Source organism: Triturus cristatus, chromosome 4_1, assembly GCF_964204655.1.
Source record: "Triturus cristatus chromosome 4_1, aTriCri1.1, whole genome shotgun sequence".
In the NCBI taxonomy this organism is placed as follows: domain Eukaryota; kingdom Metazoa; phylum Chordata; class Amphibia; order Caudata; family Salamandridae; genus Triturus; species Triturus cristatus.
The window spans coordinates 862,993,224-863,011,720 of record NC_140585.1 but is presented as its reverse complement, the minus strand read 5'-3'; the positions used below and the strand labels follow the sequence as shown (position 1 = coordinate 863,011,720).

General features: G+C 44.4%; 1 protein-coding gene across 1 annotated transcript; it reads right to left on the bottom strand.

Annotated features, from left to right (window-relative positions):
• Positions 1-1,234: 1,234 nt before the first annotated feature.
• LOC146855683 (tubulin alpha-1 chain-like) lies at positions 1,235-17,132 on the bottom strand. The gene is made up of 4 exons (XM_085653582.1): positions 16,845-17,132; positions 9,297-9,519; positions 8,707-8,855; positions 1,235-2,477 (listed from the first exon to the last, which is right to left on the bottom strand). Exons 1-4 carry the CDS (start codon positions 16,845-16,847, stop codon positions 1,500-1,502), a joined length of 1,353 nt encoding a protein of 450 aa, XP_085509708.1. The 5' UTR covers positions 16,848-17,132; the 3' UTR covers positions 1,235-1,499.
• Positions 17,133-18,497: the final 1,365 nt, after the last annotated feature.

Here is an 18,497-nt window from a genome sequence, read left to right as displayed (position 1 = left end):
GGGGGGGGGGGTACAAAAAAAAAAAAAAAAAGGGAATTTGTGTAAAGCGGCTTCAACAGCAGTAGATATGCACATGGTTGATACTGAAATTTGCATACTTTCGTACAAGTGCACTGATTAATCTTATACGGGTGTCTGCAGCACTGAAACCTGGCAGACATTCAAGCACAAGTGCATATTTATCGGTTAAATGGATGTGGAAATAACTAATTTCCGCTCAATTTTACCACAAAATCTAAGATATGAATAAATACATATGGAAATGAAGAAAATAATTAAATACCATAAAACCAGGAGCCCCAGTTATACTGCAATGCAATAATGGCAATATACAGGATATTTGTGGGTTCATTTGGGGAGGCAGACCTAAGAGGGCTTGTATGTTATGTTACATATATTTGTAACGCGCACAGATACTCCTGAGTGTCCGGCGCAGTACCTTGTAGGGTGAGGAAGTGAACTTTACACAAAGAGGCAAGTCTTCAGGTTTCAAGTTGTAGCAATTAGTAAAGCAGAATTAACTTCTGGATGTGCTAAAGCAGTCTTAACAAGGATTCCGATAGAGATTAGTATGCAGGCTTAAGATGAAATACTTGGAAGCAATCTGCTCCGCCTCATCTTTGGAATCTTACACAAACACAATGACTCAAGCTAGCCAGAAACCCATCCCCCAAATTCAAAATCCAAACGGTCTACCAAAGTCAGGGTATTTGTCTACTAGCAGTGCTACCCAAACCCAGTGAATTAAATACATTGCATCTTAGGTGAGGGGGTAAATAAGAAAGGCTAAGGCACAGGACTACCTTCCATTTGGAGCCTGATAAATACACAAGTGCTACTGAAAATATGGATATATGTTTTAGTCCAAAATTAAGTTGTGACATCTGTGGTGACAGCCCATGTACCATCCCAGAAAACAGCACTTACAATCACTTACTCATCCTAACCCACCCCTTCTCCAGTACCTCCAACGAGTTTTGTTGCTATGAGGGACACTACTGTGTCTACATTGACACATAGTGAAATATCCTACCCTTCACCCAAGTGTAGCAACGGGTGTAGACCGGTCGTCACGAATACTGGATGGCATTAACAAAAGCCTTAGACTTAAACCTGGTCACCAAAATAACAGCACCAGTGGAAGAGGCTTCTCTAGTTAGTTAATGAAATGTCATGAGATGCAGTAACTAGTCACCACACAAACAAAACGGGTAAATGGAAGAGAAACAAAACATTGCATCTTCATAGTTTATTCATACAAAAAAGTATTCATCTTTCCTTATATAAACTAGGCAGTCAATAGAAGAGCTTACATGGAGCCAACGTTGCAGCAATGCCAGCTAGACAAGTGCTATCTTCTCATCTTTTGGGCAGGTTCTTAGCTTCAATTTAGGCATTAACTAGATTGGTTTGACCCTTAGAAGGCATTACAGGTTCAACGCAACATTCTTCCTTTAATCGGGTCTCCAAATTAGACTTACAAGGGCAATGTGCAATACTTAATATTCATCTTCATCCTCCTCCACCCCATCAGCAGAATCTGTCCCCACTTCCTCATAATCTTTTTCAAGGGCAGCCAGATCCTCCCGGGCTTCAGAGAACTCTCCCTCCTCCATGCCCTCCCCGACATACCAATGCACAAAGGCCCTCTTGGAATACATCAAGTCAAACTTGTGGTCAAGCCGGGCCCAGGCTTCAGCAATCGCAGTTGTGTTGCTCAACATGCATACTGCCCTCTGGACTTTAGCCAGGTCTCCGCCAGGGACCACTGTAGGGGGTTGGTAGTTGATGCCCACCTTGAACCCAGTGGGACACCAGTCCACAAACTGGATGGACCGCCTTGTCTTGATTGCAGCTATGGCTGCATTGACGTCTTTGGGCACTACATCACCACGATAGAGCAAGCAGCAGGCCATATACTTGCCGCGCCTAGGATCACATTTCACCATCTGGTTCGCAAATTCGAAGCAGGCATTGGTGATCTCTGGCACAGACAGCTGCTCGTGGTAGGCCTTTTCTGCAGATATAATTGGGGAGTAGGTAACCAAAGGGAAGTGGATTCTGGGATAAGGCACTAAGTTAGTTTGAAATTCTGTAAGGTCTACATTTAAGGCACCATCAAACCTGAGAGAAGCTGTAATAGAAGAGACAATCTGTCCTATTAGTCGGTTAAGGTTGGTGTAGGTAGGGCGCTCAATGTCAAGGTTCCGATTGCAAATGTCATAAATAGCCTCATTGTCCACCATGAAAGCACAGTCCGAATGCTCCAGAGTAGTGTGGGTGGTCAGAATGGAGTTGTATGGCTCTACTACAGCAGTGGAGATCCTTGGGGCTGGATACACTGAAAACTCCAGCTTTGACTTCTTGCCGTAGTCTACTGAAAGCCGTTCCATCAACAGTGAAGTGAAGCCTGAGCCGGTCCCACCTCCAAAGCTGTGGAAGATCAAGAAGCCTTGAAGTCCACTGCACTGGTCCGCCTGGAATGAAAAAAATAAATGTAAATCAAATTCTTGCTACACATGCAACATCAGGCAAATTAAAACTAAGGGAGCAGTGTAATTCGCCCTACGATAACCTTATTTAGCTCACATTGCCTGATGTAGTGTACAAAGGAACAAATCGAAACCGAACAAGACAGCCGGAAGTGCAATCTGTGGGTCAGTATATTTCAGGTTAGTGCTACCTGAAAGACTTAATTCTAGTTTCTCCTACAAGAAACTAGAAGAGCCAGTCGATAAGTGAAGGGCAGCGGTTGTGTTTTAATGTATATTTATTCTTTGTAACTTACTGTGTTTTTGTAATGTCTCTTCCATTCTACCTGCCGTTTCACTTTTGTTCTAGACCCTTTCATTCTACACCTTGGGGGAAGTTGCTGGTGTGGAAGGACTGAGACAGGACGTGTTCTCTGAAGTTGTACACTGGTGCTTCAATTTATAATACAATTTGGATTACTCTGAATTCTACTTTACAAGTTATGGGACGAGTTGGTTGAAACACCAGGGAACCAATTCTCACCCCCCACTCCATCTGGAATTTCCCCATTTCTGGTTAATACAGTTGTGGCTAATTTCGAAATGTTGGGTCCTGTGGTGCCTTGCCAGTGGACTGGCTCCAGTTGGGGATTCCGTTTAGATTAATATTTGAAGAGTTGTGCGTGGGGAAGTTGCCTGCTGCCTCACTGGTAACTCGCTGGCAGTTGCTCCTTCCCGACATCTTTTGAATCGGCATCTTTCAGAAAGTTTGTGCGTAGCCTGGATTTGCAGTGCATGCAATACAGTCCTTTGTGGAAGCAGACGTCACTTAGACAAGTACGCTTTTATTCTCAACACCTCTACGAGATGTCGTCAAGCTATTCTGGCTCTGGACTTTGCCCATGTATGCAACTGTAACGTGGGATGCGCTTAATGGCAGTTGGAATGCATATGCATTATGGGCAGGTTTCAGCGCATAAGGGTGAAATATGTAGCAACTTTGCGTGCCGCTATTTTTATTCACCCTGTCAGTTGCCAGTGTGAATCGTTGGCTTATCAGAAGAGTGGTTTATATTACCATACAGCCACACAGTATACTCTCCAGCAAGCCAGCAGTTCATGTCACTATCGCAACTATGTTTAGGTTGAGCCTGGGCTGCTCTGCAAGGCACGGTGTATTGGAGTAGGATGTACTTGGATGTCCCGCCCACTCTGCCCTTACTTTTTCATTGGCTTTAGTCATTGTCCTTCATAAATGACGGCTTCTTAGTCCCTCCTGGTCTTAATTTGTACCCTCCCATGAGGATTTGCCCTTTACTTCTGTTACACGGTATGTTTATGTAGTCTGCAAGCACTCTTCTTCAGTGAGTTTCTGGTACTGCAGGCATGATGCGCTTTCCTGCCACCTTCAGCACGCCATGCAGACTCACTTTCAAAGCAACCCGGAACAATCGTGGATGCTTCTTTGCAACAAAGTAGGTCTCGCATACGAGAGTTTGAGCTATTGGCTTTATAAATGATAATCGCTTAAACTCCCGCAAATGCCAGACCTATTGCATTGCAAACATTTTATAACAATATTAGCCACACCTCTTTAGACAAGCAACGTCTAAAGAAAGGTGTGAAGCAGCTATTGAAGTGAAACCGCAGCATGCTGCATTTTTACAAAAGAAAAAAAAAAAAAGCATTTGTCTGAACTTGACAAACTTTTGTAAAATACACCCCATGCAGCACCTTCACTTTAATGGCAGTTGCACCCTGGCGTGGCCAACATGAACGCACGACTGTGCGCTTTACAAAACTTGCATTTGCGATAGGTCTCGCTTTTGCGAGAGTTTGCTGTTGGCATTGTTATTTACAATACCAATAGCTCAAACTCTCGTAAATGCGAGACCTATTGCATTGCAAATGCTAGTTTCTTCTTTCACCAGTTTCACTGCCGAAATTCCATATTTTTGTAGTCTCTGGTGTAAGTAAATATTTAAGGGCAGTCGACTAGTCCCTTGTTAGCGTGAAGAAAGGACCCAGCCGCTTCTTCTTGGGATAATTTATGATGATAGCAGTGGACTAGTCCCTTGTGTGAGGGTGAAGAAAGTACACTATCAAAATGTCATTTTTCACTGTACTGTATTTTGGGTCAATTATGCAGGCAAGCTCAGCTGTTACTGTATCATTTCAGCTTGTACAGTCTGCTTTGGGTAACTTACATATCCCAAGCATAATGGCAACACAAGATTTGCACTACAACCCCCCCACAGGCGTTTTGTCCAGCTGGTGGGAATCCATGGACGAAGTGGGTGGACTTTAAATTTTATTTTTTAATCTTTCGATACCATAGGCTAAGGAAAAATGAAAGGAACGATTCTTGCTTTCAGTGGGACCAGAGGGTTTAAAAGTATACAAACACATGGCAAAAACAACTAGGGGTGGGGAAACGAATGTGACGATGCCTTACAGGATTTTGATAAGCCTTTTGTGCCTAAAGTATGTATTGTTATTATAAGAGTCCAATTTTTCCAAAGGAAACAGGGGGAAGCAATTGATTAATGTGCTTCTACTAAAAAAAAAAAAAAAAAAAAAAAAAAAAAGTAGCAAGTGTATATCATCTTCAGGAACAACTTAAGCAGATTCAGGTAGTCATGCATACTGCAATTTAAAAAAAGATTGCGGCTTAAAGGGGATGCAGACCTTACATATTTTGGCGATAGTAAGGAAAGCAGAACAATCCTGTCGCAGTGCAAAAGCTCTTAAGGTAGAATAGAAGTCAATGAAAGATTGGTTTGGTAAATAAAGTCTTTAACAAGTCTAAGAAAGAAGGTCTGAGGGTACAAAAAAGAAAGCGTTAAAGTGAATGCATCCAAGGAGGATGGTTTTAGGCTCCATAATTACAAGAGTTCACAATTTTGATAGAGTAAATATTGTACAGCGCTCAAACAGATGTTCAGCGTGCAGTGTTATTGGGGCATTTTGCCAAGGTTTGCAAGGGGGAAAAAAAAAGGGTTCAAAGTTGTGTGTTTAGAGGAAGCAAGCTCTAGCAAGATGGGTAGTGTCAAGAAAATGATGCACTCAAACAGTAAAGAACAGTATGACTTGTTTTGAACATTAATGACAATGCACGTGTGATTAAGAAAAAACCTATTAGCGGGATGTCTATAGGTGGGGGGTCAATATGCAGATACCGGATCTCCATTTACATTTGTAAATAATGTATGGAACTCCAAGTTTATAACAAAATTGGGTGGAACATTACCGGATTCAGACATTAACCCAGGGGATTCTCTGGCGAGAAGATAGATTTGGTTGGTTTTAGGACCCTGTCATTCAGGTTTAAAAATAGAGAATTTATAGGGAAGCTTTACACTTCTAACAGGGGCATTTCCGTACTAGGATGGAGTGACAAAGGTGATCTGCTCATTATCCTAGACCTTAATAGTCTTGAGCCGGCTTTGATTGTGGATGAAAGTGACACATTTTAGAACAAAGTGATGCTTGTGAGGTCTGAAGATTGCAAGATGAAGTTTGCATATATAAATAAAGTCATTGCTGAAGCTCCGGTGTTGAAATCTTTTGACTCTGAACATGAGAACAGTCACTGTGCTCCGATACCTTTGGTTAGAGTTTGCACTTTATAAAACTGCAAAATCTTTTTTTTTTAAATGCACAAACATCTGTGGAAAATAAATTCTCAGGTCTCGGGAAAGAAACTCACGTGTGTGTGGGCCTTGAACACTTCCATTATTTTGTTTGGGGTAAATTGTGCACAGTGCGTAGTAACCACAAACCACTTGTAAAATTGTTAGCTACGGAGGGTCTTTTTAATGCATCCGCATGAATGTCGATGAGTTTGCAAGATTTCATTTACAAGGTGTTGTACGTGCCAGGGAGAAGCAATGTGTTTTCAGGGATTTTCTAACATATTATGCAAGAAACGTTCCTGTCAATGAGAGTGCAAATAGTACTTTGTATAAGTATGGGAAAATCGCAATAGAAAGTATGTGCCAGACCCAAATGGATGTCGGATTTGGAGTGACATTTTGAATTTTTATTTTTTTGGGCAGGGGCGTTTTAGACGGGGAAGATGGGTTATTATATTTAGGCTTTGTAACTTACTGCTTATATTGGTTTGTATTTAAGGCCGCTTCACCTGTGTTCTAGATCCTTTCATTCAGAGCCTTGGGGAAGTTGCTGCTGTGGAAGGACTGAGACAGGACGGGTTCTCTGAAAGTGTACATTGGCGTTTCAACTCTAGAGCAGCTTCGTGCCGAACCCAAAAATTAAGGACCACTTTGAGATAGTGCCAAAGTGATGGGATTTGGGCAAACAAGCGACGCTATGTAAAACACTGTCAGCCACTTCGTTTTTTTCTTTTTTGAAATAAAAATGTGCATGCCAGGACCCTACCCACAGAGAAGGGATGCTGCAGTCCAGGAATGCAAGCAGTCATGGCTAAAAGCCACACGTCTAGAGACTACAGTGACAAGTCAGTTTGCACTCCTGGGCGACATGAGCACACAAAAAAAAAAAAGAAAAAAAAGTATAATGGTTACAAATAGGACAGCAGCAGGCAAAATCTTGCTTTAAACTGGCGAAACCAATCACCTGAAAAATATCCAAACACAACCAGACGATGTGCTCATGTTGGTAGAAGCATTTCAGCTGAAAGGAAAGTGACTGGGGGACTGGAATCCTCAGCTGCTGTGAAGACAGCTGACTGGGAAAGAACAGCTGGGAGATACTTCAGCATTAGTAAATAAGGCACATCGCCTGCCCCCCTGCAGCAAGCCAACAGTGGCCGCTCCCATGCGTGGGTCACATATCAGGGCGGGAGCCTAAACACCTTGAAAAGCTTCAACCGAGTACACTTCAAGAATTGAGAAGGGATATGGAATGTAGTGCAGCAATGTCTCACTTTGCATCAAGAAGCACGGTGGGAGCGCGCATAGCCTGCTAAGACAAAAGAACCGCTCAGCAGACGAAACCGATACACAGCGGCCGGATCTCTTACGGCAATGCCGGATTGGAGGGCACTCCAGTTTTGAAGGCAAAATTGCCAATGGGCAAATTGTTAAACAATTAACAATTGTTAGAAATGTGGTGTATAATAGTATGAGGATTGCCACACCCTGCTCAAGTTCCAGGAGGATCAAGCCATCCCCTATGAAACCACGTCAAACTAGCAGGACTCCTGGGTAAAGGAGGAGTTTCCCTTTGTATGCAATTTACACAGTAGATTATAGAGTTCACATTAATAAAGCAATTTTGCTGACGGAAATGCAAAAGAAAGGCTTGTATTATGCAACATGGAGCTGAAGCTCAATGGGTTTGAAATTATTCCTGTACATAAGGATTCTGAAAAAACCTCATTGCGATGCATTTGCGCCAACTCCACTTCCCCAAACCACGCACAAATTTAGCCAGACGATTTAGTTAAAAGTGCAAACAAATCCAACCACTCACTACTAACCTAACAAGGCGAGTATTAATTGAAGATTAGTTTAAGAGACATTTGAGTGGGCTGCAAATAAGTACCTCTACCCAAATTTTGATCTGCAACAAATACTCTAGCATTTTTTTCCCTATGTGGACCTCGCACTACATCAAGCGTGCCTAGGTACAGTAGGTTACTTTGGCAGCTACCATCAAATTAGGCCTTGCCCATGACAAAACACGGCTGTATTACAGCACCCACAACTGTCTTCAGCTGCCACTTATGACTGGTGTCAGCACAGAATCCCAGGTGCTTTCCTGTAGAGAACCTGCACCGGCTCACAACAGACAAGAGGGCTATACACTGCCAGCCTTCACGGCTGAGCCATAAGCACAGCAACGCAGCCAGCACATTTAGACCTCACACTAAGAAGAAATGAAAATAATTTGGTCAACGATGCCATTGTGGCAATGAACGTTGGGCTACATTGGTACAGCTATTTGAACGGTTGTCCTAATATATCTAGCAAGAGCCCCTGTGGCCCACATTTTAACTGGAAACATTCACATAAGTGAAAGAATTGCGCAAGCAGATTGGGAAATGAGACAAAGCGAGAAGTCTTGCTCATCTTGGTGCATATCCCGCTGGGATTCATTACACTTAAGTATAAAGTTCCTGACTTCGGAAACAAATGTGTCAGATCCCATGTGGATATAGAAGGGTCAATAAATACTTCAAAACAAATGAGTACACCCAAGTTATCATTCAGTGGCTGAAACCAAATGGCAAACTCTTCAACAAGCTCACCATCTTACGGATCCTGTCCAACACATTGTCCACAATCTCTTTGCCGATTGTGTAATGGCCGCGAGCATAGTTGTTAGCTGCATCCTCCTTTCCAGTGATGAGCTGTTCTGGATGGAACAGGGTGCGGTATGTGCCAGTTCTTATCTCATCTGGAAAGAGAATATAATAATTAAGATGGAGTAAGTACAGTCTCACTGAAACCTAGTCCCATATACTAGAGAGTCAAACCCCCCCCCACCCCCAAATGTTCTATTCAACATTTCTGCATCAACCAGGTGTGCTACTTTGGCAGAGAGTCCAGCCCTACAACCTGCAGTAAGTTAGGGCGTCAAGCCGCAAATGGAGAAAATGCAATGCAGGATACATTATAAGTTACTACACAGGACTCCTGCTGCTCTTATTCAAACAATGACACATTCCTATAGATCTGCCCACTGTTCACTCTCGAACTACTGCACCCTTCCCAAGCTATGCCATACACACTGCCAGTGTATTACCAGGATTCTCATGGAGCTACTGCTAATTGCCTTAGACAAAAGGCCAGCAACTCGGACCCAGTTCCTAAAGGTTTGATATAGTAACCATCTTACCTATAACTGTTGGTTCAAGATCAATGAACACAGCCCTGGGCACATGCTTGCCGGATCCAGTCTCACTGAAGAAGGTGCCAAAGGAAGAGTCTGCCTGCCCCAGAGACTTCTCTTGGCAGATAATACCATCTGGCATCAGCCCGTGTTCCAAACAGTACAGCTCCCAGCAGGCATTGCCCATCTGGACTCCAGCCTGGCCAACATGAACAGATATGCACTCCCTCTGCAAAGAAGCATAGAAGACTGGTATCAATATAGAGCACCTTGGCTTTCAGATAGTTTGCAAAAAGAACCAGCGACAGTGGCTTGAAGTATGCAGCTCGTAGGAAACCAAGGGTGTGAACTAGCCAGATTCTTTCATGCTACATTGGCTATGGAAATGTATGAAAAATTAACAAATGTATGACCATGTGTGTGCAGGATAAAATTGCAGGTTTAAACACTTCTGTCAAACATTGTACAATAAGTATGCTTTCAAAGCCTAGTCTGCTACTCAAAGGATAGGTGAAGTGATGTACAAGATTAGCATTTCCATTCAAAAACAGTTTATGGACACGTGCAAGTCCAGACAGATGTAACATAATGTGAAGAACAGGACTGCAAGGCAAAACAAGCATCTGCAATGCAATAGGTATCACATTACTGTTAGTTTGTGGTATGGGCGTTTCAAATAATGCCACACCAATAGTTCATACTGTGAATAATGCGAGACCTAGTGCATTGCAAATGCTTGCATAGTGAGCCAGGAACCAGCATTGTATGTCTCATTGCAGTAATGCATGCTGCTCCTAGAAGTCCCTACTGAGCAAGGCACCAGCACTGCATGTCTACAGTTGGAGTTATTATAAATGGCAATGTTTACCTAGCCATGTTGCACGGTTCAGTATCATATGTGGCCAAAAGGGGACTTTGTCACATATGGTACCGCACCCTGCAGAAGATATGGTAAATCCACCCTACCCATAATGCATTGCATGCAAGACAGTACTATGAGTAAACTCAAATAGCTATGTCCATATATACAATTAGTAGCTGTGACAAAAGAATTATATTCATTTCAGATTAGGTTTTACTCTGTGTGGAGCCGATTAAGTGAAATTTATATAGACTGCCTCAAATGTGAGATGTTCTGGTGAGTGAAGTAACCACTGCCAGCCTAGCTTAGTACCAAGTGTGCATTCTGCCTGAAGCCTTTTAAGAAAATAGTGCCTTGAGGCTGTAATTAAAACCTATGGAGTAACACCACATGTAACGGGGGTGTCCTCATGGGAAGTTACAAGAGGAGAAAAGGTGGCACTAAGAAGGGACTACTAAGTCTAATGACCAATTAAAAGCCACCATTTACAAAGGACAGGAGCCAATTTAAAAGATGGGAGGAAAAGTGGGTGGAGCTTTATGCTCATATCCTGAATACAGCATGTCTCGAAGAGACAGCGCAAGCGCTGCCTAGGTGAGAACTAAAGAGCTCTGTCACATGGTCATAGCCTGAAATATAGATTAAGGAAAAATAGCATCTCTCAATATAGAAAACAAAATTAAAAGGTGAAGGGGTGCCCACCTAGAATAGGGAGTTGGACGAAAGCAACGGATAGGAGCATGGGTGCAGAGATGGTCATCCTTCAGGCGTGGGGGTATGCCCACAGAAGCATATAAGGACCTGGACCCGCTGGGCAACATATAGAGGACATTGACTAACCCCCATTACCACAGACTTTCATAATCCCACTGGGTAATGCATGGGTCATTACAAATTCCCTAGTCTGACACAATTGACTACTTACAGACATGTCTTTAGCAACACGCAATTACGATTATCTAGGAGGGTTCGGTGTAGTTGGTTACCTCTTCGACCTGGTGTTCAACAGGCCAAACTGTTTTGGAATGTTAAAATCTGGTACTTTGTCTTTTGCATATGTAATGCTTTGCCGGGGTCTGCCCACTACCCCTCAAAACAAATAAAATTTGTTTAAAAAAAAGGTGAAGGGCTAAAGGAGAGTATTGATCTGCTATTTTGACGTCCAGACCACATCTATGGGCATAGATATTTTTGGTCCATATTTTAGGGTAGAACCATACTCCCAGTGATCTACGGACAGCAAGCCAAGTATGTGGCCGAGTATTACTGGGCCTTCATTTGTCAATTAAACACACCAACTTTTTTTCTGAATCAGGTTTTAATACAACTTGCGAGCAATCCAACTCAGACATTCACCCCACTCCGGACACGCCCGGGCGCACAATCTGCAGCTTCAAGATAAAAGGTTCTTACAATTGAGACAAACACAAAGCTGCGCCAGACGCCTTATATGAGCCACGTCGGGAGGGGTGTACTATACGCCTCAGTCACACGGGTGTAGGTCACGTAGTCTGACGTAGCCAGTGTGTCGCAGGCCCTCGCGCAAGGAAAGCCTCAGAGGGCCGCCGTCTAAACTAAGACACAGCAATATTCAGAAGGCCCCGGTGCCAGTGCACCTCTGCATCCACGGAAGCTCCGCCCTTGCCCGCAGTGCTTAGTTTTGTACAATACACGCTTCACTCGTTACAGCAAGCCTCCCAGCGTGACTCATGTGCCGTGCCCCCCCCCCCCCCTCGCTGTAGAACTGGCTGCAGCCTGAGAACAAACTGTGATGTTGCATAAGACTAGAAAAATGTGCTTGTGCAGGGCTGCTCGAGGCAGGATCCGCTACCCAAAAGCCACTTCCGGCTCACTGGCGCGGTAAACAGCAGTGAAGAGAGATGCACCATTTTAAATGCATTTGCGATTTAGGAGATTCGATTCGAACACAACTGCCCCACTAAGAGCAACGAGGGAGGCTTTCCACGCCGACCCTCAGGCGAAGAGGGTCTTTAGCCTGCAGGAGAGAATGGGTTTACCCATGACCCACTCTCCATCCGCCCGAGTAACACCATGCCTCCACAAATACTTTAATACGATGACTCACATTTCAAACCCAGCATTATCCATTCATCTTCACTCCCATTCGCCCGACTGAGCCTGCAGTGTTGAGTCAAGTTGTTGACCGTTATGAAGGGGGGGGGGGGGGGGGACTCCTTTACCACACCTTATACCCCTGAGAGGTAATAACCGCAACAGAACGGTCTACTGAATGTGCCCATTAAGAAGAGGCAAATGAAGACAGTTAGTGAAGGAATTCGGGGCTCCTGCCCAGTGGCATCTGAAATGTGCAAACCACCTTCAGAGTACACCCCAAACTATACCTGGGCGGCTGTGGGCCACAGGGGAGGCCTTCAGCGAGAGGTTCTGCGTGACTGACACTATTTATGGCCTGGCAATCCTACCCAACGTGGAAAGCACCCCTCCAGCCACACCCATCTGCCTGCATTTTTGTATTGTACATTGGTTCAAAAGTAGTCCATTATTGTGAATAGATTAACTGTGGTATTTTAAAGTACTGAAATAAACATGGACAAAAGAAGCAGGCTGCCTCATGAACTGAGCTTTAAGTATGTAAGCAATGCATTCATGCTATGGTCTTGATACATCCTGGGTGGGACATGAGCCAAGTCCCACCTCCGTTGAGGTGGAACTCTTTATCGGGTCAGCCTCCAATGTTGCCATGCTTAGAGTTGGCTTGGAAACTGCATCAAGCATAGTGGAGGTCTAGGAAGAGCACTTCCTAGGGCCCAGTCAGAATAAGCTTTCCCAGGCGCAAAGACTGGAAAACAGAGTGGCATAGCTCACAAGTGTATCACTACACTATATGGCAATAGAATAAAGCATTTAGCTTCTATTGTTTTAATAAAATTTGTAGAGCAGTCATATACCCTGAGGTGTCTTGGTGCTGAGTGCACTATATCAATTGTAAAGCCTTTTTAAAAAAAATCTGCGTTTCAAGTTACCTTCTAAAGGAAAACAGGGTGTGATATGGAGGCGAAGGGGCGGGTCGCGCTGTTCCGGTGACAGAACTTTTTTCACCCAAATTCACTTGCCTGAATCTGGGAACCACAAGTGTCTTGTCTCCTGAGGAGGGCAGAAGTCAGCTTGGTTTATACCATTGGAAATGTGCCTAAAAAATTCTGGACACATGATGCAGTGCCTTATGGGCGAGGCAGAGGGCTTTGAACTTTAGATGACATTCCTGGAAGCCAGTGTAACTTATGGATTCTGTGGGAAACGGATTGCAATTCGGGTATTGATAGTAGAATCCTAGTGGTAGCATTCTGTACCATCTAAAGTCTGTTAATGGATGTTTCCTGTAAATTCATGTAGAGGCTGTTACAATAGTCTTTGCTATAACTAAGGCGGCGATGGCTTTTTTTGGAGTTGGGATGATAAAAAGAATTCTCCCTTCTACATTCCAGCTGAGTAAGTAGAAGGACACAACAGCATTAACCGAACTGCCATAATTGAACTGGTTGTCGACTGGACTGCTTTGGCCACAGGGGTGTGAACCTGTGGTTAAGTAGGGGGGCCCTTGGGAGCTCTTAGTGTGGTCAAAGATTGGTGTCTCATAATTAAGGCTCCCGGTCTAATCTTTTACTTTACATTTCAGTCTGTATTAATCCAGAATAGTATTTGCTAAAGTTAGTGGGTGTGTGGTGAATGCAAAATAAATTAAACATGAAGCAAGAATATTTCTACATTTTACCAATAAATGTGCACTCAGTGTATGAAAATATGCAAATTTCAGTACTAACATGCCTATCGACTGCCATATAAACCTAATTACAATGTTTGGTAAAATCTTACTCCAGACCACCTCCTGGTGAGATTTCTCACCACAGGCAGGCGCGGATGCCCGCTACCGCTCTTTTAGAGAAACTTTCGGTTCGCATTGAGAAAGCTGCTGTTCAAGTAGGACATCTACTCAAGTGGCAGAAAGAACCAGCACCCTCTTGTGTTGTGCATGGCACTGTTCTCACTGACTTTCCAGAGCGGGACAAACACCCAGCAATAAAAAAATAAGCACCAACCGCACAACCCAACACACTTCACCGCTTGCGGAGCGCCATGTAGCTAGGTGGAGTTTTTGGTCACTTCGTGGAGATCTGCAGACCCCGCCCAGGCCTAGTGAAGACGACTACACAACAGCAGCACACATGGGGGGGGGGAGGGAGGAATCTACATAGGGACGAGAAGGAGAGAGCTGGAAAACATGCACTACGAGTGCTTAACCAAAGTGGGAGGGTTGCCTAATAGTACGCAGCTGAAGGTCAGAAGCATGCCAATCAGATAAATATGCTATGCTGCTGATGGGGTCAAACACGAAAGAGAAACTGAGACAAGGAAACCCACTGAATAATAAACAATCAAATAAGTGACAAGGTCAACTGGTGGTGAGAAAAAAGCGGCTGTAACTTCTAAGTAAGATTACAATAGGTATTTTTTGCATCAAGGACTCAGTGGGTCTTGCAATGCAACCCTCCAGTATCAACGCGTTTCTACCCACCACTGAGCTGATAGAAAGATCAGGAGCATTTTTCAGGAGTCCTCCCCATAGTAATCGTACCCCATTACATCCTAATCCTACATATAGAAGAAAAATAAAAGTGGTACACCTTTAATCGGTTAGCCACCTGGGCACCATTATTAAGCCACTGTGTGCATTGGTCATGGTTACATGAGTAAAGTGCAGTAGTTACATCCATAGCCGGATGGCCAATACACCGGAGTTGCATACATTGCCAAAACAGTGATGCAGCAGCTTGTGTCTTTGGATTTTATATATCTAAAAAAAAAAAAAAAAAAACCACACAATAGGGAGTTGTCCCCTAAACACTGGCTTCCGCGTGTGGAAATCGTGTGCTTGAAAAAGTCTTAGAGTGTCTGGAGTGAAAAGATTGGGGCGCTGCAGATGTCCAAGGGGCGTTATTCCTCTCACCGCTACCTTACTTTTTATTTCTGATACTTGATGTACTGTGTCTCTCCTGGGGAGGTTGGGGGACGGGTTGTGCGGTTTTAGCTTTTGTATGTGGGTCACAGCATTCCAGACGCGCTTAAAGCATGCACAAGGCCTCGATTCTTTCCTCAGCAGGAGCCGCTGGGGAGGAGGAGGCCAGAAGCAGCCTGGGCCTCTTGTAGGGTTGCCTCTCCTTTGGCCAACCCCGACCCTTAGCGGAAAGTATTTTGCTAACTGGGATGTCGAAGCATAAAACCAGTGGCTTAAGGAAAAATGATGCCGCCCCCCCCCCCCCCCCCCCAGAATGTGATTGGGGGGCGACCCCATATCTGTTACACATAACCTTATAGAGGCCCCCTTGAAGGGTTGCACCGCCCCCACGCTCCTGGAGCAAACGTGTATGGTTAGAGAGAAACTTCAAATCCCAGAATGCACAGCATCACTGAATAAAGAGGTTAGAGACTGGCCGAAGTAGCCAGTGAATGGCAGCTATAGGTTTGCTCAGCTGTTTAAGAAGGTTATCAGCCCCCAACCAACTCCAGGCCTCGAGCCGATTAAGTAGCTTTAACAAGTGATGACAGGCGAACAGGAGAAGCGCACTCGGTCGTTTCAGCGCCCAAAGTGGAGAAAGGGTGACAAGCCAAAACCCATTGCTTCCCCTCCCCTTGCATGACGGAACAGGTGCGCAGGTCACCCCGATATCCACCTACTATCCCGAGATCTACAAAGGAAAGGGAGCCCTAACATTTAGTGCTGCGAAGTGCGACCGCTTCACCGGAGGTGATGATGCGAGCGACTCCCCATAGATTAGATCCCTCGTGATAGCAGCCAGACGGCCAGCAGCCGCGCTCACAGCCCCTAGCGGTTCGAGGTATATACACACCGCCGCCCCCTCTCCCCCCTCAGCATCGTCGTACTTTATGGGCACCGCAGACGATCAGGCACGCCCAAAACCTACATTCAAATGTTATCAGAACGCCACATTACCCTTAAGAGAATAGCTTCGTTCGTAATCCGCAGTGACTTCGGGGACGTGCAGCTTTTTTCAAGCAAAGCTACAGAAGTAACAGTGATTGGCAATAATAAACAAAAAATCCTAAAAGGCAACAATTATCTTGTTTAAGCTACTGTGCTCTGACCTAAAAGTTAAAACAAAGCAATCCTCAATGTCAAATCTAAAAGCCACTTCAATGACGCATCACGCCTTAAACTAAATTAAAATAGAAAAAAAATGCTCCGTCAATAATCGTCAAACATCGACATTTACAAGAATATTAATAAAAACTATCACCCCGCATCCGCTTGAGACCAGAGCGACAGCTCGCTCGAAAAATATCAACCAAGCAAGATAAGTCACTTATTGTCTAGTTTCCCTCCATTTTATGTCTCTCCTCGTGGAAGCAAAATGGAGATAAAATTTCATCCATTTTGTGCCACAGAACAAAGTTTAGCGATGCACAGAAGACACATCGAGCCCGTTCAAATCAAAAAGGGCGAAACGGGAGATTAGTTTTGCCACGCGCCTAGGGCTACACAGTTAGGAGAGAAAAAAAAATGTTAATAAACGATTAATTTATCTCCCAATGAGCGGATCATTTAATAGCGCTATCCGCAGAAACACATCGTGGGTAGAAGACACACAAAAAAACACCTAAAACGTAACTTCTGAAAGTTGCAGCCCGCTTACCATGACTGCTAGCTAACCGGTCCGCGCCACAGATAGAAGAAAAAGACGAGACTCCGCCTGCTGCACAACCCTGCCCTGTGCTGCTGCGCTCTTTGTGGAATTTATTGAAAAACAGGCGCAGCTGCGTGCAGGGCGGCTGCTTCTTAAAGGCACAGGCGGTTTTTGGGTTGGCCCAGTAGTTCGCCCGCTGTATGTAGCGGAATAAGGGAGGAGGTGTCGACGAGTTTCCTGTTTCGATCCAGGGGTGGGACAATGCACTGTCACCGGAGAGAGAACAAAAGAGAGTGTAAAGAGAGAAGTGGGTGTTCAGGGAGTGTAGGTGAATGCTGTGTGTGTATCATGGCATCCTGCTCGTGAAACAATAGTGCCCTTAGTTCAAATCCCTACTGCTCCACTTGCACAAATCGTGTGATCTCATTTATTTATGCGTTTTTATATAGCGCGGACTTTACCCGTAGGTGTCAGAGCGCTTCACAATAGGAACAGTAACGTTACATGAGGAGAAAATTACAAGTGTGCATAGTACAAGAGCAAACGTCACGTTACATGAGGAAAAAGTTACAATTGTGCAAGTAACAACAGTAAACAAGATACAAGATGAGGTAGCAAATTATAGGTTACAAGAGGAAAGAGTGACAAGTGTGCATGTTACATAAGCATACTGGATACAAATAGAGGTATTATACTGCAATAAGTGGCAGTCACTCCAAACACAAGAACACACTGGGAAGGCACTTCTATAGGCATGGAGTACAGAATTTCCTATAGTGAGAGAACTTCCTTGAGGGAATAGATATGGCGTGAATTAGGTTTGGAAATGTCTTTGAAGGAGGAGAAGTTTGAGGTCAGTTTTGAAGGACCGGGGGGAGGTGGTGGTCCGGAGCTGAGGCGGAAGTGAGTTCCAGATCCTCATTGCGTTGCCTGAAAAGGATTGGGCCATCGATCTTTCCCTTTTGAAAGTGGGAGGTTCAAGCAATACATTTTTCGCATTGCGTGATGGTCTAGAGCCTCCAGAGAGTTTCAGTTTATTCGCCAAGTAGCAAGGAGAGGAGGAGTTCAAGGCTTTGTGGGTGATACAGGCAGTCTTGTAGATAGATCTTGCCTCGATGGGAAGCCAACGGAGGGAAGATAAAATGGGTGTAATGTGGTCGCTTCTTTTGGCCCCATATATGAAACGAGCTGCAGAATGGAGAACAGATTTAAGGGGGGACAAGTGAGATTTGGGGAGGCCAGTAAGAAGAGAATTGCAGTAGTCCAATCTAGAGAGAACCAGCGATTGGACCAGGGTTTATAGGTCTTGTTCCGGGAAGAAGCGTCGGATCCCCCAAAGAAGGCGCAGTTGGTATCGAGCAGACTTTGCAATGGAATTCATGTGGGAGAGGAGATTGAGTCTTTTGTCGAGTATGACACCAAGGGATTTTGCGCTGTCAACAATGATGGGTTTATTGTTAAGTAGATTCATCTGATCCATCCATGATTGAACCGGAGGAGGAGAGAGTGAGGAGGAGAGGAGGAGGAATTCAGTTTTGGAGGGATTCAGAATGAGTTGATGAGTTGACATCCAGTTTAGAATGGAGTTGAGAGTAGAGTTTAGGATGGACAGATCGTGTGTGGAGGACACCTTAAGGTAGATTTGGGTGTCGTCCGCATAAA